General features: G+C 38.8%; 1 protein-coding gene across 5 annotated transcripts in view; it reads right to left on the minus strand.

Annotated features, from left to right (window-relative positions):
- Positions 1 to 22001, minus strand: part of TET1 (tet methylcytosine dioxygenase 1) — a 79736-nt gene that overhangs the window by 37219 nt on the left and 20516 nt on the right. For all 5 annotated transcript variants that reach the window (XM_054205484.1, XM_054205486.1, XM_054205487.1 and 2 more), the window contains 3 exons: positions 8653 to 11185; positions 7277 to 7367; positions 6545 to 6638 (listed from right to left, as the gene is read on the minus strand). In XM_054205484.1, the coding sequence (XP_054061459.1) occupies positions 6545 to 6638; positions 7277 to 7367; positions 8653 to 11185 (2718 nt within the window). The remainder of the gene's footprint in view (positions 1 to 6544; positions 6639 to 7276; positions 7368 to 8652; positions 11186 to 22001) is intronic.

Below are 22001 nucleotides of genomic sequence, written 5' to 3' on the forward strand. Positions count from 1 at the left end.
AGGCAGTGGTAACCTGCACGTTGTATGAGATGGATGACAATAAGAATCTGCTCTCTCTGTTCAGATATCTCATTTGTTTTCATTAAGGTGGTGATAATACCAACTTAAATGCTTGCTCTTTTATAATACTTAACTTTGCTTATCTTACCATAGCTTTTTTGTTTCATGTTTACTCTATTAAAATATTTGAGTAGCTCTTCATATTAAACAATATTAACACACTTCTATTTACCTCAGAAATCATGGAGAAGTTTCTAATAATTTTGAATCTCAAAGCATAGCAACACTTAACCAAGAACAGCTTTACTTTGGATAACGTTACAAACATTTTCGTCCAAAATAAACTCCTCTAATTCTGTATTTAGCAGGCGTGCCTCCTAGCAAACGGTGAAAATAGTGCCTGCACAGCTATAGTACCTGCCACATACACTAACTCAACCTATTACAAGATTATGGCAAGAAAGCGATGCTCTAACACAACGTTGTCCAAAAGGGTAAATGAAACCCCCACCAACCACCCTCTCCATGTGCCAAAATTAATTTCCTTTCAGGCTTCTACTATGGAGAACATCATTTAATCATTAAGACAGTTTAAGAAATTAAATAAAAGCTTGAAGTACAGTAAACTGTTTAAAGCAGAATGGAGCAGCACATTCTACTTAAACCTGCGGCCAGGGGACACCTAGTCCAAGAGAATTTACTTTAAAGCTCTTTTCAAATATATTTCAAAAATTCCCTGCTTTATCATGTTCCAGACAGCACAACAGCTTCACTATGCCCTAGCTAGCAGTGCTGCACCAGGCCTCCCGACCATTTCACTGCCAAGTGGGATCCAGAAAATAAGTATCAGAGAGTCTGCTTACAGGTGCCTGACTTCCTGATAAAGTGGTCCTCTGACAGCTCAGTTGGTCAGTAATGATCATTCACTGCAGAGCAAGGTACCTGGCTCACAGAATCAGAATGGTCTGCGTTGGAAGGGACCTTAAAGATCACCCAGTGCCACCCCCTGCCCTGGGCAGGGACACCTCCCACCAGACCAGGTTGCTCCAAGTCCCGTCCAACCTGGCCTTGAACACCTCCAGGGATGGGGCAGCCACAGCTTCTCTGGGCAACCTGGGCCAGGGGCTCACCACCCTCAAAGCAAAGAATTTTTTTCCTGTTACCTAATCTAAATCTCCCCTCTTTCAGTTTAAAACCATTACCTATCACTCCACGCCCTGGGAGTCCCTTCCCGGCTTTCCTGTAGCCCCCTTTAGGTAGTCATTCATCAGTTCGTTTTCCTTAATAAATTCCACATCTCTTCTAATACTAACAATAACTTAATACATAGAGAGCCTAGAAGCTGGAGTAACTTCTCTGTTTTCTTGCTTTTTCAATTCCCAATATCAACCACTTTTCTCAACTCAAGCTAAACTAGGAAACTAAAAAAAAATCATCTTCTCCACATCTGCAGAATAATCTATTGTTATTAAGGCTCATGCAGCACATTGCTGCTCATGCAGCAAACAACAAATTGTAGTTTCTGGTATTCAGCGACAAATTCCTATCAGTTCAGTGATGTATAAAATCTTGGTTATAATAGTGGGTTATCTAAGCATTACTTTTAAAAAATTAATTAATCTCAGTGGATAATATTAGGTTCAGGTCTGTAAAGAACCATAATTTCGAATTTAATTATACCTTAAAAGTATTTGTAATCGTGTTTTTTACCTGTTTTTAATCCACCCCTATTGTTTTATTATTTATATATCCTGCTAATATACAACCAATGCTACAAAAAAGATAATAAAGATCTGTCAAGTTATAAATATAAAACCCAAAAAAGGCAAAGAGTACAGAAACAAAAGAGGAACTACTTGCAAAGGCGTAAGAGCGCCATAACACTGTATTTTCAAACAAATGAGGGCCACCAGCAAGCTAACAGAATCTGAAGCGTTAACAGATCATCCAAGTGTTTAAAAAAGAAAAGAAAAAAAAAAAGCACTCAGGGAAGATAAGGCTCAAGATGCAAACCCGCCTTCTGCTGTGTTCACAAACAAGAAGTGATCCCTATGTCAGAAACCTTCTCAGAGGACAGCCAAGGATTTTTTTTCCTGAAGTTAAAGCCCTGACAAAAGTGGTTATAGGACAATAATGACAAAAAACCCCCCAAACCCGAACCAAGCCACCACCACCTCCCCAAACAGCATCAATTTGCCAAGGTCAGATGACATCCACCAAGAAACTCAAGGATGAAACAACTGAAGTATTAAATGCAGTGTGCATTGTCTTGATTTAGAATACGTTAGTACCAGAGGGCTTGAAGATTAGCAAGAGGATACCACTGTAAAAAGACCCTGGAAGAAAGACGATTCAGTGATCACCACAGCCTGGTGTCTGTGTGGGACACAGCAGTGACCACACAGGAAAAGTGTGCACAGGGAAAAGTAAAATAAACTTTTCCTGAAGTGAAGTCACAGCTCAGTCATACTGCAGGCCTTTCTAGATTTCCAAAAGCCATTCAGTAAGGTCCCTTCCTAAAGGCTCCTGAAAAACCCCTAATGTGTCTTGGGACAAATCAAAAGACCACATACGAATAACTGGTGAAAAGACATGAAACAAAGGCTGGTATGTCTCCAATGGGAGCTCTGTAGAACTCTGCTCAAGCTTGTGCTCTTCAGCATGTTTGTGAAGGGTAAATAAAAGGATGACAACATTTGTTGATGACACTAAGCAATTCAGAGTAGTGAAGACAAGCACAATCTGCAAACAAATGAAGAAGTAGTTCATACTGCTGAGCAGGCAGTAAAATGGCAGACGAAATTCACTGTAGATGTGCATATTTAACACACATGGTGAAAACAATTCTATTTTTAGATAGAGATGGACTCTGAGTTGGCCATTACCATGCAGGAATGAGGATCTGGCATAATGATAGAAAGTGCTACGAAAATGCCAAATCACTGCTCTGCAATGGAGAAAAAAGCAAAAACAACTGCTAGGAATTACTGGGAATAGAGCACAAGGTTGAAAACGTTATGCCACCATTTTAACTCCCAGCATAAGAGAACAGGAAGGAAAAGGAGAAATAAAGATGACAACGTTTATGAAAGGCAACTGAACACAAGGATGCTGCCTCCAGCTCAGGGAACCAGAGCTATGAATTACTGGAAACGAAGCGAGTCTTCTGGGAGGCAGCTCCTGCTCTTACACTTTTCTGCTATCGGTCAGCGCTGGAGACAGGACATCAGCAAGAATCACCTCTGCCCTGACCTGGCCGCTTTTATCGCTTCTTATGTCCTACCTTTATTTAGAGCCAGAGCCTTAAAAATTACATTGCAACTCTGAATAAAGAGAACAGATAGCAACGATAGCTTAAGTTGATCCAATGTCCGCCGAAACCAGGAGAAGGAACCTATAGGAAATGGGTTTAATCCAGAAAACACTACGACCCGAAGCTGCCCTCCTCTGAGGTCAGGGACATGTATCTTTGACTGCAGTGCAGGAGGATGATGCCTAAAGTGAGTTACTCATGAACAACTAACAAATTCATAAACCATTTCATATAAATTGAGGTAATTGTAATTTACCATCAGACATACTGAGAGCAGAAAAAAAACAACCACACAACACACCCGTTATCAGCTAAAGCACTGACAAAACAATGGGACCGATATGAGTCAAATCATTCATCACTGGCTGGTTATAGGGGATTCTCAGTAACATGAAACTTTTTAGTATATGAATGGGCTACTTAGACTAACGGACCAGCAATTTCAGTATTTCAAATGTGGGGTTTTTTCTAACTTATGAAGAAGTATGATGAACTTGGACAAAGCAAAAAAAGCAAAAGCAATCCAAAGAGAAAAGAAAGAGGAGTACATTTACCCCAGCATGTGTCACGGAATGGTAAGTTATTTTCTAATCACACAGTTATCACCTACACAGATATCCACGTTTGAAATCTCTGGCAAAACCCAATTAATTCTATTTTGACATAAAAATGAGACGATACAATTTCTGATGCAAAAAAATCAGAGGTCACGCAGCCTCCCTGCCGCTGCATGTAGTGAAAACAGTGGCAAGCTCATCTTCGCTGCACACAGCTTGGCTTGTGTGGGTGTCAGCCTAATGCTTACACATGTAACTACCAAAGGGTTCCAACCCTCAATAGAATTTACTAATATTTAGGTTCAACTAATAGGAGCATTCCTGTCCACATCCAGAGGGACAAAGTATCACCCTAAAATACAATACATCAAAAAATACAGAAGAGACAGATGTTTATTTCTTCTCAAAAGAAGACTAAAAGACTCTGCAGGTTTATGGTAACCTGAAATCTACGAAAACATCAGCTCCTTTTGGGTAAAGGAGTCTGTCCCCGTAAATGTTTAACACACCAGGCCCATCTTTGGAGCCATTTAAGCAAAAACAATTTACGAGAGAATCAGTATTATGAAATGCAGACGAATGTATGGACACAGGTATTTTAGAAAGCCTTCTTTAATCTTAAAATGTTTCTAATGAACCAATAAAACACAGTTATCTAACAGAAATAGGGAAAATTGGGAAAAAAATAGTTCAATATGATCAACAGATACATTCATATTTTTTTTTTATCATATTTGCTTCAGCAGAGCTCCATCACGGTGCTCTCACCAACAAGTCTCTCAGGAGCCTTAAGGGCAACAGTTTGTCCATCTGCAAAGCAGAAACGAGCCTGTCCCAATGTACACCGTAAAGGAGTAAGTGAAAGTCTCTGTGCAGCCGACAGAACCTCGTGACTGCAATTATCAGAGAGCACAGCAAACTTTTTCCATATGCCTTCAAACAAATTTCACAATTATGTTTCTTTGGTCATAGCCAAAAACCAAATATGCCCCATTATAAGGATTAAAACTAGCACTGCCAATGAAAAGTTAATGCAACACATTAAGAATACCAACCCCCAAATGTGGATTTTATACAGGATGAAACAGTTCTACAGAGGAGATTTCAGTGATTTCCTTCCCTCTCTTGCACTGAACAGTCACACAATAAGAGTTAGCAGACTTGGAAAAGCGTTCATCCTCTCTACGTCTGAACTCGCACACAAAAAAAGTCACTGGTGCATAAAATAAAATTGGAACTTAAGTTAAATGAACATTAAAGCTTGCTCTTGCAAACACTTTACATACAGATATGTGAAAATCTAACTAACTGGAGAGCAGGTCCCCATACCTTAAAACAGCCTTTTCTGTCTGTATCCGAGTGCTTTCTGACTGTCATATTGTAAACACATGTTGGACACCTACAGCCATGCAGATATAGAACAAAATCTATCATTTCTGTTTTACATAAAAGACAGTATGTTGATACTGGCAACAGAAAAATCAAGGTTAAGAGTTAGTTTTAAACGCCTTCTTCCTTTCAACTGCTCACAACTCTTTCTGAGGTAAGATTTTTCACTCCTGTCCTGTGTTAAAATTGAGTGTTTTATTTAGTTGAAACACCAAGAAAAACCATTCCATTCTTTTTGGGTCTGTTGTTTATGAAATTAGTTTTACCATCTTTTTTTCTTGGACGTTGATTTGTTATTAAATATTATCTGAAGCAACACGCACATATGGGATTCCTTTCTGAAAAATAGTTTATGTATTTAGTATGAAAAACACATTTTGACTGTTCCAAACATAATCAGTAAATCTTGACCATGCAATACCATTCACATACAATATGTAATAGCCTTATTTTTTGTCATGTAGTTACAAAGACTAGTCTACCAACTGTACAGTTATTGTCACCGTTTTTTCAATCAAGTCTGAAATTCTTAAATACAGCAATAATTTTTTTTCTTTTAACAATCAAGTTCTTTTATAATTTTCCAAAACTCAGTTTACAAGATTTCCAGTCTACTTTTTACCTCCCTCGGTGGTTTCAGCAAAGATTAAGGACAATCAATTCTTTCCAAGCTCTCTCCTGGAGCTTGTGTCTGTTACCTCATTTCCTGGCTCCTATGAAGCAATGTGAGACAAGACTTTGGTGAAAACTATCACCATAAAATTTACATTTCCAAATACTGAGTTCAGTTCCTCAGAAATAGTAATGAACTCCATGGCATATGAGACTGAACTTCCTCATCCATCACACTCTCTTTTCTTCAGGTGTTCATACAACTGAGAAGGGTTTTAAAACATGTTTCTGGATAGTCTTCCGACTCTCCCAAGTAACCATCCCTTCTTTTCTCTCTTTCACACTTCCCAATAACTTATTTCACTAGACGCTCCAACTTTCAGACACTGTCAGGGTCTTCTTACCCCTGATTTGGTCATCTCTGCTGGCTCTGTTAAGCTCCTGTCTTTCACACTCATTCAAACCACAGCATAACATATAGCACCACATCTTAAATAATTAAAAAAGCAAACCGCTTTCCTAAACTTCATCATTCAGGCAGACTTGCAGATCAATTAAATGAAGAACCAGATCTTTGTTAAAGATCAGATTATATTTAAGCTCAAGGATTACACATCAGTTGATATTTAAAAGCCATACAAAACAATTTTACTGCTGTAAAATAAAAACTTACCCACTTGGCAATTGGACACCCCTGAGAGCTTTTTCCTTCCTTTCCTGTATAAACCACTACCTCTATTCTTACAGCGCTTCCTTTTGCTCCATACCTGCATTAAAAAAAGTTCATGAGTAAAACAAACTGCTGTAGACCATTATAAAACAGGAAACATTTTCAATAAAACAGGAATAACAAATTTATTTTTACTTTATTGAGAGCAAAAGAAAACCAAAATATTTATAATGCCAAAAAATACTTTTAAATTTAAAATCCTATTTGCAAGCGTGGTTTTTGTCATCTGTCTTCTGATAACAAGCTGCTGCCACTAAGGAATCATAATTTGGGGAAGAAAATATTATCTGCACGTAAATCCTAGTGCACTTAGTCACTATTGCGACCTTTCTGTTCACTTTGCCACAGCTTCTTCACATGTAGGACACCAGAAAACCTAATTCTGCCAGCTGCTGATCTCCTTTTGTTCCACTTCCCTGGCACCTAGCTAAGAGCACACTGCACTTGCAATTCAACCTTAAAATTGCAAGAGCTCAGGAAAGACACGTGAATTTGGAACTCAAATGCTAGTGCTCAGCTCACGCACATCTGAACAGGAAAACACTTCACAAATGAGTACTGCAAAAAGTTTAGAAAAACAAAGCTAAACATAGGACCTGCTTTCTCATAGCTCTTCTTCTTTCCTGGTTAGACAGTCAAAAATACTGTGAGCATTAAATGCTGAATTTTCCTCACCTGTTCTCCATTATTTCTCTCACAGCAGCAACACTTGGTCCTGTCCCGAGGTGTGTGTAATATGGGCCTTCATCTTTCTCTATAATTTGCTCTGTAAGCAAGTTGAGAAAACTAAGTTGGCACATACAAAATTTATTTACACCATTACAAGTAAGCTTAGATTTACAGAAACATCTTCCAAATTCAATTAAAATAAATAAAATTTGTCCCTCAAGCGTAATGAATAGAGTACAACAGATTTTTCTCCTCAGAGGCATCAAAACTTTTTTGTACTTGTTTCCTCCTATTAATCTGCTAGTATTTTTATTTTATGTTATGAAGTTATCATAATTATAGTAATATTTTGCATTCTTTACAAATTTTCATTACAGGAGCTGGTATGTATTGACTAAGTAAGCTTCCCAATATCCTTGCTGGTAGGAAAACATTATTAATTCATTTGAGACAAAAGGGAATTGAGGAAAAAAAAAAAATTAACTGATAGTCATATACTACATAACAGAAAACATAATCCAGGCCTGTTAACTAGCACTCTGTTGATTCAGAACAGTAAAGCAAAGATGAAACAATCTGCCTGTGTACAATTTGTTGTTAAGTCTCTGACTCATTTTTCCGTCTGTGCACTTTGATAGTCTGAAAACACAGCATGTCTAATGCCATCAATCAAGCTGTATTTGCAAAATCCTCAATCCTGAGTTTGGTCAGACATCTCATCCTGCAATGCAAATTATTATGTATGTGGCCTTCTCACCTGAGCTCCACCGTACCCCTCCTCTCTGCAATGAGAGGTGTCTTGCAGCTGTTGACACGGACTCTTCAAGGCAGACTGACATCAGTCATCAGGACTAACAGTGACAGGAACAAGACCGCCCACAACTACGCCCTGCCACTTAGCTAACTGCATTTAGGCAACAATGACAATACACTGGAAAAATTCTGCCCAGCCCATCTCAGGTACAGACTAGTTCTAGACCATAAAAATCAGAATCTGACATACTGCAGATAAACTGACATAGAGCACAAGTCAGCAATGAACAAAACAAATAGAATAAACTCCTTTTCCTTCTGGGTTTGAATTTAAGTAGAGAATTTAAACCTGCCAGTTGCACTACCAAAAATACTCAATTCTGCTGTGCTTTGCAGGCCCAAAGAACACCAGGCAAAAGTTACGGAAAGGGAAAAAGTAATTTCCTCCCATTTCCTAATGGTAAAACATTGATCTGTGATATATATGGAGATATATATATATATAGGATATATATCTGGTACTTTTGCAACAGCCAAGTAAGTGTTAAGTACACTTCCTCACATTAAAAGAAGCAACATGAACACCTCCACCTGAAAGGCACAGGCAAAAGTTTAGCAAAAAGACTTACCAACACAGTCACACGTTGGCAATTCAGATTGTCCTTTTTTTGTAGGTGTATCTATTAAATTTTTTGTAGGGGTGTCAAGGAACTTCATAGGTGATTCAAGGAAACTGCTGAGCGTGTTTTTTGCTGGAGAACACCCTGAGTCACCTGTGCTCTGTGGGTGGTCAGTGCCCAAACTGGTGGACGTCAGAACGGTCACCTCGCCCGCGCACTCCATGTTCCTGAGAGCTTCAACAGCACCTGGTACCTGGGCCCCACCACAGGGAACAGGCAGCACCTGCGACTTCGGCTCTACTTGTTGTTCGACAGCACCCTGCTGAACATAGGCTTTGTCTTCACCACGCGTTTCGTTAGCTCTCAGGTTAGACTGATTAAACGTTTGAGGCAAAGGATGCATCTGACTGACATTCGCTGTTTGCTGTACCTGAGAATTAAATTTTTCTGTAAACATCTGTAAGTTTTCACTTGGTCTGTTCAATAAGGATGCTGTTTTCAACTGTGAAACAGCCAGAGGATTGTGGGAGGACAGGTCACTATATTCGTTACATGCAACAACTTCATTTTTCAGTGGATCAATGCCTAGCGGGTCACCGGAGCCTGCAGTTTTGATTTGGTCATTCACCACTTCACAGCCAAACAGCCTGTCTTTTTTTTTCTCTTGCGGTACCTCAGGTAAACATCTATGGAATTTTATCTGCGTTTGCGGGAGAAATAATCTAGTTTTTTCTTGTGATGCTAAAGTATTTTGATTCAGTGCTCTCTGTACTTTTGTTCTTGGAGACTTCTTTTCAGACGGAGCTATTCTGGAGTCCTGTGGCACGGTTTGACCAAGCTTGTGCAGTTTTGATGATATCCAAATGTCCTGTAACTCGCCATGCTGGCATGACAACAGCTCTAGCTGGTTTTGATTATTTTGTTGATAGCGTGCTTCTTGAGGCTTCTTTTTGTGTCTTGGTTTCCATGGTACAGTATTTCCTTTTTTATTTGTTGTTTGTTTTTGCTTTAACAGTAACGAACTATAATTATGCCTAAAAAATACAGATTCTTTTTTCTGCAACAGATCTTGGTTATATTTTGGCTGCCTCTCGTGTGATATTAGATTAAGCAGGGATGCCTTTATGTCATTCTTCTGCTCTGGATTTGTCTGGTTTGATTCAATTAGCGCTGCAAGTTGGGTTAGTTGTGTAGCTACATCCTCTTCATCCTGGCTGTGAATTCCTCCTTCTCTAATCAAAGAACTAGCTTCCAAGTTCAAATCATTACAGGTTGGCTTTTGCTCTAATTGGCCCAGAGTTTCCAAGTCGTTGCTTGTTTGCTGGACATTATGTGAGGCACTGCAATACCGTGCAAGGGTGACTGGATCATGAGCGTAATTTTTCTTGGTAGCATATCCTGAAAATGATTTTGCATTAGATGTTAAGTCAGACAAAGTTTTGGTATCTCTTGAGGAAAACTGTAATTTATACATCTCACCAGCCAGATTGGCAGGTTTATCACGCAATTCAGAAATTGAACTTTGGCCATTGTATAACACTGCCTTATTAGGGAGCTGCTTCTGCGAGTGAGCACAGTGAGCCAAGAGCTGTTGCTCATTCTGTAAGTAAGTGTCTTTGATTTCTTTTAATGCAGAAGATGTGAAGGAGGATGAAATATCCCTCTTGTAACCATGGAGCAAGTTGGAAGTTGTTCCTTCTGTACATTCAGTACTTTCAGTTTTAGCTGGTGAAGTTTCTAAGGGGGCTTCAGATAACTGTGTTAAAGCTTCAATAGCTACAACCTGCTCCACAGTTAAATTTCTGGTTTTAATCAGGGACAAGAAAGTTGTCTGGAGTGAAGAATCCTCATGCTGTGTCTCCGCGTTAGGTACTTTAAAGCCATCCTTCCCTACATGCCCTTCCTCTCCAGGCCGTGGAGGAACACACAAGCTTTCCTGAAGATGCGAAAGGGAACCCGTCTGCAAAACTGCCTCATTAGAACCCTGAAAGATGCTGCAAGTGCAGTTCTCCTCTTTCATTACAACATTTCCATGTTTTTCTGGGTGAATGCAGCCAACACCAGTTGTCAGAGTGTTTACTATGTTATTTAGATTGGTACCCTTCGTCCATTGCATGTGGGAGTTGCTTGTCAAATCTGCCCTTTCCTCTATGGATACTTTTTTCAGTGAAGCAACTGCTTCCGGTGGTGAATAATGTAGGGGTTTTATGCCATTTTTGATGGTCTGTGCAAATGATTTTTTTGGCTCAGCTAACTGACTGGGAGAGACTGCTCTTTCACCGTCTTCAGCATTTTTCAAGTGTTCATTGCCTGTCACAGTTCCATGGATATCTCCGTTGACATGGACACCAAAAGATGGCTTCTCATTATGCGCCCACCTCTCTGCTTCTAAGCCCGTCATTCTTTCTTTCTCCTTAGACTGCACATTTTCAATGGGTACTGTTTGGTTTGTTTTCACCCTGTATTTTTCACCATGACCACATATACTGCATTCCATGAGTTCTGGTCTGCGGCCATTTACTGGTTTGTTTTCTAAATTTGCCTGTAAAATAATAATAAGAAAGTGGTTGTAACAGCTGTTCAAAAACATTAAAAATAAGAAGCATAAGATTTACAGCAATTAAACCCTACTTTGACAGATATAAGGAATATCCCAATTAAGCACAGGCACATTGAAAAAAAAACCCCAGGAAGTCATAAAAAACCCTGAAGCCTAAAGACCCTATCCATATTTATAGCTATTTTTTCCACTGTTGGGGGAGCAGAGGAAGAAAGTGTGTGCATGTGGTGGTAAACTAAAGAAATGAATGCACAGATAAGATAAAGGACTTCAACATTTAGAATCAGATCTAAGGATTCAATTTTTAAAGAATTAGCTTAAGCAGATGAAAATCTCCCTTGAGTTCAAAGCAGGATTGAAATCTAAGGGATTCTACCACAGAAAGTTTAGTAGTAATTTTATATAATTGTATGTATTTTGCTAGACCGAGAAACTGATACAACGCTTGGTTGGTCACTTTAACAAGAATGGCTGGTTTCAGGCTTAGTTTCAAGTCCTTAAAAAATGACAGAACCTAAGCTGAAATGGAGAGTAAGGCAATTAACAGGAGCTCACCTGGACGTTACCCTCTAAACACTGTGTTTAGCTTCCGTATTTAGATGGTAACTTCCAGGTTTCTGAACAGCCTCTCATGTAAGCCACCATCACCAGCACTTTAGTAAACTCTAATATTTAGTTAAACATATTCTTCATCTTCCCTGATATTATACAATTCATATGGTTGAAGCAATGCCAAAATCTAGACAGTCAGAATACTGTGTCCTGGAAGGAATACATATATAGGCCTCATTTAATATAGTAGTATGCCTATCAAGTAAGGAGTTATGCAATTTAAGTTTGAAAAAAAAATAATTAAGGCAAAGAACCCAGGCAGAAACAGCAATAAAGGCAGGAATCCCATTTTTATTATGCTAATTAAAGTTTATTTCTATTTATATTAAATTCTCTTTCAAAATTAATTTTTAAGTCACAATAGACAGTGGTAGTACTTAATTTTATTGTAACATCTAAGAATTATTTAAATATTCTGTAGCCTTAAGCCCTACTTAACAAGAAAACCAGTACTGCTTTTTGGATCAGATATAAGCAATACAACTGGTTAATTACCCATGCGTTGGCACAGTACACCTTAGCAGTTCCCAGAAAACAGCACCCAGTTTAATATAAGATATTCCATTAAATCAGACACATTTCTGTGTTCATACCAACTAAAATGCATGGACTTCTCTGAGAAAATAACTAAGAAGAACAAATGCAAAATAGATTTATGATTAATCATAAGCATCAAGATGGAATTGCCAGAAACCTGCAGACAAGACAAGGCATATGGACCCAGCTCCATCTGGAGCCCAGAGTTCACCTCACAACTGGTTCCTGATTGATAAAAAAGAAAATGGGGAATCTATAGCATGCCCTAGGCATTACCAGAGGCATTATAAATTCTCATGGAAATGCTATGTAAAAACCATGTCCAGCACCTATGCAGCTACGTTAAACCTATGGAAATCATATAAAGATAAAAAAAGATATCTTATTTAATGCTTTTTCATTACACACAGATGCTGACTAACAGGTCTGTGAGCCTGAACTCCTCTGGATCCTGGCGATTTTCAATCAATGATCCACAGACCCAGGGGATCACTGAGCAATTCCTAAGGGATCCGCAAAAGCAGTTAAGACGGCCTATTGTTAACAGGGGTAAATGCATTACACGGGCCTCTGCAACTGTATTTCAAGGGTCCACCATGGAAAAGTAAAAACCCACAATTCTGTACCTGCGCAAAAGCTAAATTTCAATTATCTCTATTTAACTTCAGAAAGAACTAGGATATGAAATGGCCAAGTTTTTCTTCAAAAAAGTATATCCAAGATCTCTATCACTCCAAAAGTTGTCCCAAGAATGTAAAATTGTTATTAAAAATTACTTAATTAAACAATTATGAGGCTAAGCAGTTGTCCCAAGCATGTAAAATTGTTATTAAAAATTACTTAATTAGACAGTTATGAGGCTGAGGAAATAGAAGCAAATAGTTTAAAATAATTCCCCAGCACCTGTACATTTTCAACACAACAAACATTTTTGTATTCCTTTTATTTTTAAAAGGTGTCACTCACTACATTAAAAAATATTAATCCAAGTCTGGCAGATTGAGAACAATGAGAGGTATGACACTTCTCTCAACTATATTGTTCCTCAATAAAATACTTTCATCTCACCAAAAAGCACTGCTATGCTCCAAAATACTCAGCACATTCCTTAATCTGCTAGTAGTGCACAGGTATGGTGCTGTGTCCCCATAAGACCCCAGTGATCCCAGCAGTAAAGTGGGATTACTTTTAAAATAAAATTATTCCTCATACATCATAACTTCCACTGACACTACTGGAAGCTGCCCACATGCAATGAAGAATAAAAAAGAACCAGATGAATCATATCATTGGCATGATTTGGTTCCTTTTTATTTTTCCACACAAAGAATAAATATTATCATAAAATCAGATTATTTTTTTTTAAATCAAACTCTCTTCCTTTTGAGCCTATGTTGCTTTTTCTCTTCTGTTACTGAACTGCAGTGAATCCTACAAAATATCTTTTTCTTTCCTCTCTTACCAGACTTTCCAGTGGCCTTTTCTGTTTAATATGTGAAGTTATTGTTTCCCAACATAAAAAGAAATGCAGACACACTAGCAGAGGCAGAGCTCATTTAATTCTTCTCCTCAGTGTAAGTCTGGCAGACCAAAAGTAATAGCTCAGCAAAACCCTTTTGCAGCTGACCAACCTAGGAGCAATCTATCTTTAAGTCCTGAATCAGGACTCAAAAAACTGTAGTGAGAACTACAGACAAGGATACCACAATTCCAAGCAACAGTCCTAAAATTCATGGAAGTTGAGCACATAAGTCTGATCTGATTGATTTCTAAAACCTTTACACAAATATAATGAAAAGCTGAAGAATAAACCAGATCAATAAAAGTAATTTCCTCTCTTCCTCATTAAGGAGAGCACTACTCTATCTGGAGACATAAAACACTAACAAATCACGCTCGAGCTTAGACTCTGCAAGGAGTTAGTGCTATTAGGACAGGAATCATAGAGTACGGTCTGCTGTAGCCATTGCTGTATTACTTAAACGTCAACCAAACATTAACTCTTATATACACACACTCATCTATATACACACACTCAAAAAAACTTCACTATGTGAGCTGAAGCTTCAAGCACACATAGAAAAAACCAGCTGCAGCAAATCATTTCACCATTCTGAAAAAGGGTCAGACTTTAACCTAACTTTTCTTTTAACACAAGATGCCCCTGAGGTAATGGAAAGAATTCACCGTTTCACAATCAAAATACAATGCTAACGCTACCCCAAAGATATTTCCACATCTTCTGTACAACAGAGAGCAGGCCATAGATTATGTCTTTTGTTTCAAACCTCCATAGGTGGTAACAACACACATTGTACGCTAAAGGAGACAACCAGAAACAATCACTCCCGTAAAGCAGAAATAACAGGTAATGCCCAGATCAAGTGCTGATAAAACAGCTCTATGAGGAAGTTGTGACAGTTACACCATAACCAATGCCAAGTCCCCGTAACCAGCCCTCCCTATAGGATTCTGCCCAGGTCCTCACAAGCATAGAGCACCCAACAGATCAAAAAATCCTTGCACCTCCTAGCTTGTGCCAATAACCAGGAAGACCTGAAAGGCAGTTCTTCCAAGGTCACAACATTCATCAATATAAAAGGAGCAGTGGGTGAGAAGCGCTTGCACTTTGCATCGCTTTTCCATTGCCGTGCAGTGGGTAAGCTTGGATCGTGCTGCAGTGTCTGCAGTCACGCAGCCAGCCCCACATGCCCTTCCACGTTGGCACAGAGCTGGCAGCTCCTCAGAGCTCAAATACCACAACACAAGTTTTCTTTCAGAAAAATTGTTTGGAAAAAAAATGCAAATACACTTCATCTAACATTCAAACAGGGTGTTTTAGTCATGATCAGATTTTCAGATGTCACTGCTTCACCAAGAGATAAGAAAGCACCAGCCAGCTGTCCAGGAGCAATTTACTCGTATGCAATTTATTCCTATTCTCTAGCATCTGCTCCCCAGATCATGCAGAAATTCATGGAATCCAGGACCTGCATTGTACAGGACTAACACACAGGGGTATGGAGATAAGATATGCAAAGGACAGGGGATAGGGAGATGAAGAGCACAGGTGAGAAGAAACAGTTGCTTATGTTGAATGCTGTGTAGAAAGCTCTGCACTGGTTAAAACAGAGGTGAACATAATGTGGGATGCTATGGAAGGTATAGGCCACCTTCTAAGTAGCCACGTTTTTTTGCATTCCAAAGCAAATGCACTACAACAATACATTTAAGTATAAACTGCTATTTAGGATCACACTTCTCCAAGAAAAAAAAAGTACCTGACTACCGTAATGCCAACAAAAGCCACATGCTGTAAGTCGCTGCCCAAGGCTGAGCAGGGTTTCCGAGCAGGCTACCAGCACTGAGACAGAGCAACTGAGCAGGGCCAAGCTGCAAACTGGGGCATAGTCCCATGAACCTCACCAGAAGCCTAAAGCAATTATTACCATGCTTGCGTAGCAACCATGGACATGAAACAATATACCGCACTTCCACAGCGGCTCAGGTAAGGCACATTTTCCATAGGTCTTTGTGCAGAGAAACAGATTGGGGCCCTATATTTATATAAGGCAGCCTGCATCTACAAGATGTTTTGTTCCTCAAGAGAACAATGGTCACAGATGGCACTGATGGACAGGACAGGTAATAATTCTGTATTTCAGAAGCTACTGCCATAAAAGTAAATAACCTCTACTCTTGGCAAAATGATGTAGACAAGTTTTAGGAGAGGTGCTGGTTTATACAGAAACTCAGGACAACAAGAGGTTCTGTGAATACAGAGAAAGCAACCCAAGTGGGGACACGCAGCAGAGATTGCTCAGGACACAGTCTTTCCTGGAGGGATCCCTTTCACCCCCAGCTCCCCTACCACTGAGTATCATATCCATCCAAAGCCACCACCTTGAGTATCACAGCAGGTACCACTTCACACAGGATCTTAAAACAGCTGTAAAGTCTGCTCTAGCTGACAGTATAATTTTTTTTCATATCCATAGCCAGAGCAGCAAAGAACATTCTCCAAGTTTCAGCTTAGGTCTCTCCCACTCAGTTCCATCTCCACCTTATTTACGTTTACATCCTCTTTGCTATGCTCTACACACCAGGCAGCTTTCCCACCAGAAAAGTTCTCCTGCCCACCTTGCATGACAACTTCAGTGAGACCACTTACAAGGAAGATCTACAGTATCAGACCCTAAAGGATGCACTTACTAACAAAATACAAAACTACAGGGTGCTAATTCTGTCTCTAAAGCATTGAAATGGTGGCCCCAGAAAAGTGTATTTACTGGATTACCACTTGGAAATAGGCGCTCTCAGCCACAAATGCAAATTGTCTCCATCAACCCTGTGCTCTAGGTTGTGAAAGCTACAAATCGGAGCAAGAAAGAGTACACAGTGAAGGACATCCCATTTTCCTACCCAGGCACCCAAGAAGTGGTTGTGTTAAGAAAGAAAAAAAAACCAAACATTACAGTACTCTTTCTGCCACACAAGCAAACATAAACAAGCATCTTGCTTGGTGGTTTTTGTTTTGTTTGGGTTTGGTTTTTTTACTGGTGTTTTGAATTACTCAATCATTTGTCTTTAACATTGAAACCGAGCACTCAAAGAGACACTGGCAGCTCTGGAAAATAAAGCACTCAATTAAGCCACAAAAGACAAATAATACAATCAGCAGCAATATGTATTCCCTTTACAACCTTCCCCTAATGTGCTTTAACTCAAATGCAGAGATGAAAGAAATTCAGTCTTTGAATTTATCCATCCCACTAACGTCTCTTGTGGTCTACTCATTTATGAAATCATCACCGTAGCATTAAGAAAGTACTGCCTGGCCCTTAACTGTAAATGGAGAATCATCACAGTGTTCATAACAGGGCCTTCAGGGAACAGATCCCAGCTATATATAACATTTTTAGCAATGACCTGAAAGAACAGTGAAATTAATACTGATAGAAAAACAGCAAATAATGAAAAGATCAGACATGATGCTTCATAAACTAACTGGCAAGCCAGCTGCAAGCACACATTTCAATGCAGCTAAAGGTGAAGAAGTTGTGTATCTAGCAACAAAGACACAGGACTGTATTTACAAAATGCAGGTCTCCATCTTAGAAAGCAATGACTTTAAGGAGGACATTAACATGGTCAATAATCAACTCCACAGCAACTATAGAAACTCCCATTGCAACTTTATGGCCTCACTTACGGGTTAGTGAGATTCTTGGGTGCATAAACAACAATATAATTAGGAAAAGCCGTGTTACTTTCTGTCCCGTACTTGGCACTTTTGCACCTGCTAGTGGAATAAAACGTCCAGTTCTGGCATACCCAATTCAAGCAAGACATTGATATGCTGGAGAGGGCTTGGAGGACCACGAAAGTGACAAAGGATTGAAACATCTTGAAGTGAAAGCCTGAAGTTCACTCTCCACTCACTCTCTGCAATTTACCAAAGAGAAAGAAAATTGAAAAGCCACAAACTGCAGCTATGTGGAAAAGAAAGCTGATAACAGAAGGCTCCTTGTTCTAGCAAACAAAAGTATAACAAGACTCAATGACTTTAAGCTAAGGCAAGAGAAGTCTGGACTGGAACTACGGTGCACATTTTTGCAGCGGGACAGAGAGAGTAAAATCTTTTAAGAACCTTGTTGGGTGTTTTGATGCACTTTTCATCCATGGGAATTTTCCAATTCAAGATATTTTTAAAACACGATACAGTCTTACCATGTTTCAGGACAAGAACAAGTGATCACAATGATCTTGTCTGGTGTTACCATATGTGAACCCAACCGATACAAGTTAATAATTTTCCTTAGGTTTCAGTTCAGTAAAGATCTGAACTGCTAAGGTAACAACATAACCTTCCAGTTCCTATAATCTAACCAGGATGATAGTCAACTCCTTAATTTAGAACCCACTTTAGGTGCCTAACCATCTGTTGTACAACGAAGTACATTATTCACGAGCTGCTACACGCTGGTAGTTGCTCTCAGAGCAGATCTGCTAAGGACACACACCACCGTAAGTTACGGATGCCAACCAGCCCTCACACACATATATCCTCCTGTTTTCCCCTCACTCTGAAATACCAGCACGGGTCCCAAATACACATCGCAACAAGTCACACAAAACTCTTCTCCAAATTTAAACATCTATATTATGGGTATATTCTAGCCTGGTTTTAAAGCCATGAGACTAAAAAGAGTAACTAATAGTCTTTAGCAATAGAAAAGTCAGTGACAGCTATGTCAGCGGAACAGATAAAAGTAATACAGATAAAAGAAAGAAAAATAGTCATTCTGATCACTTAAGCCACCAAGCTATAAGGCTGCAGCACTATTCAAAATTTTGCATCTATATTTTGCTTATCCTTGTGAGAAAAACAGCCTAAAAAATGGCAAATGATGTTTCTCTTCTGTCTCTACCAGAGCTAGCACACCTGTGATTTTAAGTAAAGCTCAAAATGGAATTTACACTGTAACTTCCACTTCCTCTTTACATGAGTACCAACTTTAACTCATTTACTGGAATAACAGCAACATTGGTCTGGAGCAGCACTGCAACAACAGTGGTGTTTGCACTGCAGAACTTGGACACTGATCAGCTGTCACAAAAGTAAACACTTTACATGTTTAAATACAAAGAAATTCTTCCTCTTATTCACAAGTTCAGCAAAACCTTTATTTTCAGAAAATTAAAGGTAGAGCCAAATTTTACTACAGAGCACCAATTAAATTATAGTACAATACAGACAACACCAACAAAACACTGATTGAGAAAAGAATTCACAGTCAAGTGTCATGACACAAACCACTCAATTTTAAGTAAGCCTTGAAAAAGTCAAATTTAAGTCAGCCCAATATTCCAAAAGGATTAATATTAAAGCTGCTAGGACAGTAAGGATGGGCAAATATATTCTATATCCTAATTTTACATAAGTTAATAAAAAGTGATTGTTGTTAGTTCCTTATATGCAATTGCCATTTTCTTTTTACTTCATATTGGTTAAGTTTCATGTATTTGATGTTTAAAAAGAAAACACCTTTATAAGAATGCCTGGATTCTTCTTACCTCACAAATGAGACCCTATAATTACGAATGTATTTTAGTAGGAATTCCATCTTTTGGCCTCTACATAGGCAAAGCTCCTACTAACATCAATGAGAAAGCTTGCTGCAGTAGTATCTGCTAAATTAACTCTCTCTACTCAGTAAAACTAAATATAAAAACCTTAGTATAACACTGCAGAAAGAAAAAAACCACAGAAGTGGATATGTGGTGCCGGCTCAAATAAGTTTGGGGCTTCTCACTGCTTTTCTCTCGCATTCGTTACTAAAAGCAGTAAACAAACTTGCTTAGCAACATGGTGTGAAATTCTAAACAAGTAGCGCCCATTTTCAAAGCATTTTCTAGATATTACTATCTATAAATGTATGGACAACCAGCAAACACTGACAACAGATTTCTGGAATTCGCAAAGACATCTCAATTATTTCAATGCCAACCTTACATACAGCAAGCGCAAGTATTCAAGAAAGCTTCTAATTCAGTAGTAAATACAAATAATATCAAATAAACTATACGCCTGGAACAGGAAACCAGTGTTTGTTTCAGAATGCTGTAACTTCATTGAGAACACCTAAACAACGTATCAATATGCCTATGTATCTGACCTTCATCTATACATACGCATTTTCCCTCCTTCCCACAAGCTATGTTACTTTTACCGATTATTTTATGACATTTTTGATCACAGACATATTTTCTACCTTAAGTAGCTCCACCTCTAAATCCACTGAAGTGGAACACCAGCAGTGCACTAAAACATGCAGTGACAGTCAAGATCTACAAATAAATAGCGATTCAAAACATGCAAAATCCCTTCAAAACTACTGTCATCACTAGGTTCAGCCCCAAAGTTTTGGGGAGTTGGGTTGTGGGGGCAAAGAATAGCATGATAGCGCTGCTGGGCGAGTAGCACAGCAGTCCTGAGAAGAAGGTGGACGGGTGGGAGAGGGAGCAGCACTGAAATAAGGGAGCTCTGCAGGAACAGGGGGGCAAGGGACAGAGAGCGTCTCTGCATCCCATCCAGCTTACTCTGCACCACAGGAAAAAGTCCACAAGGGACAGGCTTCAACACCCCCAGAAACTGGCTGGAAAAATTAAGGATCAGAAAATTACTAGAGTGAGATTAATAATTTACAGACCATTTACAAAGGCCGCCTTTGTTAGGACTCTGGACAAAAAATGCCTACACACATGAGTAGCCTTAGCAGTACTGTACGAATAAAATATGGAAGTGCTTCATATGTTCACATGAGTGCTGGAAAGGCTGCACGTGGAAGTGCGCTACTAAATTACAACCATAATCACACCTGTGCACATCAATTGAGGTACATAAGCCTATCAAGAGCAAAAAAGATTTAATCCCGTTTAGACAGACATCCATCCATCTTGAAAAAGGTCAAAATTAGAAGAACATTTCTTCCAAAAAATGCCTAGATTTTTTTTAAAATAAGTTAACAGCCAAGTTACTTATTTTTTAAAATAAAAGTTAACTAATTTGTGTAGGCCTCTCATACCAAAAGTAAGCTCTCCCTATCAAAAAAAGGGAAGAGAAAGGCACATAAGAAATAGGCAGACACTTTCAACCAGTACTCAAAGAAATTTTAATTGGTATTTACTGAAGGAATATGTTCCAAGGTGATAATGTCCCTTTAAAAACACAAAGAATAAGATAAGTATTTCCTGGATAACATCCTTTCCAACTCGCATTGCACCATTCTGTCTTCTTCCTCTGTAAAATTCCACTGCAGTGCAATTCCATCCATTGACTTGCTCATATCTTACTTTAAAGGGAAAAAAAAAAAGTAATAAAATTGAATTTCTTCCAGCTAAATATTCTGGCAGACATTTTGCACTAAAAACATACACCATAATTTAGAATAGATGTCCAAAATCAGTTCAATCCATGCTCACTCAAAGCATTATCATGAACATTAGCAGTTATTTTCCTTAACTCTTGTTAACACATGTAAGAGCTCGAAAAAAAAAGAAGTGTATTTTTAATTTTTTTAAGCAGAAAAACTAAAACTGCATCATAAAAAGAGCAACAACAGGTCTGCCAAACCAACTTTATATTTTAAAGTTGCTTTTGATAAGGAAAACTATGCTTTGCATGTGCAGAGGAGAAAAATTAAGAGAGTGCTCAAGTATATAATCTGCAGCTTTGATGGAAATGAAGCTTTTACTCGTTCCTAATATGATGTTTATAAGCAAACCAAAAGTTCTAGATACTGAGTCATCTCTGGCATTAGGCTTGGCTTAAACTGAACAAATTTTACAGAGTTTAGCAGGCATCGTTCACACTTTTCTGGCACACACGATTACCATTATAGTGTTTATGCACAAACACGCAAACAGAATCAAAGAATGTGCATGCAGTTACAATACTCACTTAGCACTGCATATATTATTCTGTCTCTTCCTTTTTCTTTTTTTTTTTTTAATCTTCATCAATGCAGCAAACATCTGCAGCCATCCAAATGGTAGCTTTGACTCCACAGAACCTAGTGGAAAGTCCATGGACTCTACTTCTTCATCAGCTGTATCTCGATCTGTGGGAGGTTTCCTTACTGGTGCC

The sequence above is a fragment of the Rissa tridactyla genome, chromosome 6, assembly GCF_028500815.1.
Source record: "Rissa tridactyla isolate bRisTri1 chromosome 6, bRisTri1.patW.cur.20221130, whole genome shotgun sequence".
In the NCBI taxonomy this organism is placed as follows: domain Eukaryota; kingdom Metazoa; phylum Chordata; class Aves; order Charadriiformes; family Laridae; genus Rissa; species Rissa tridactyla.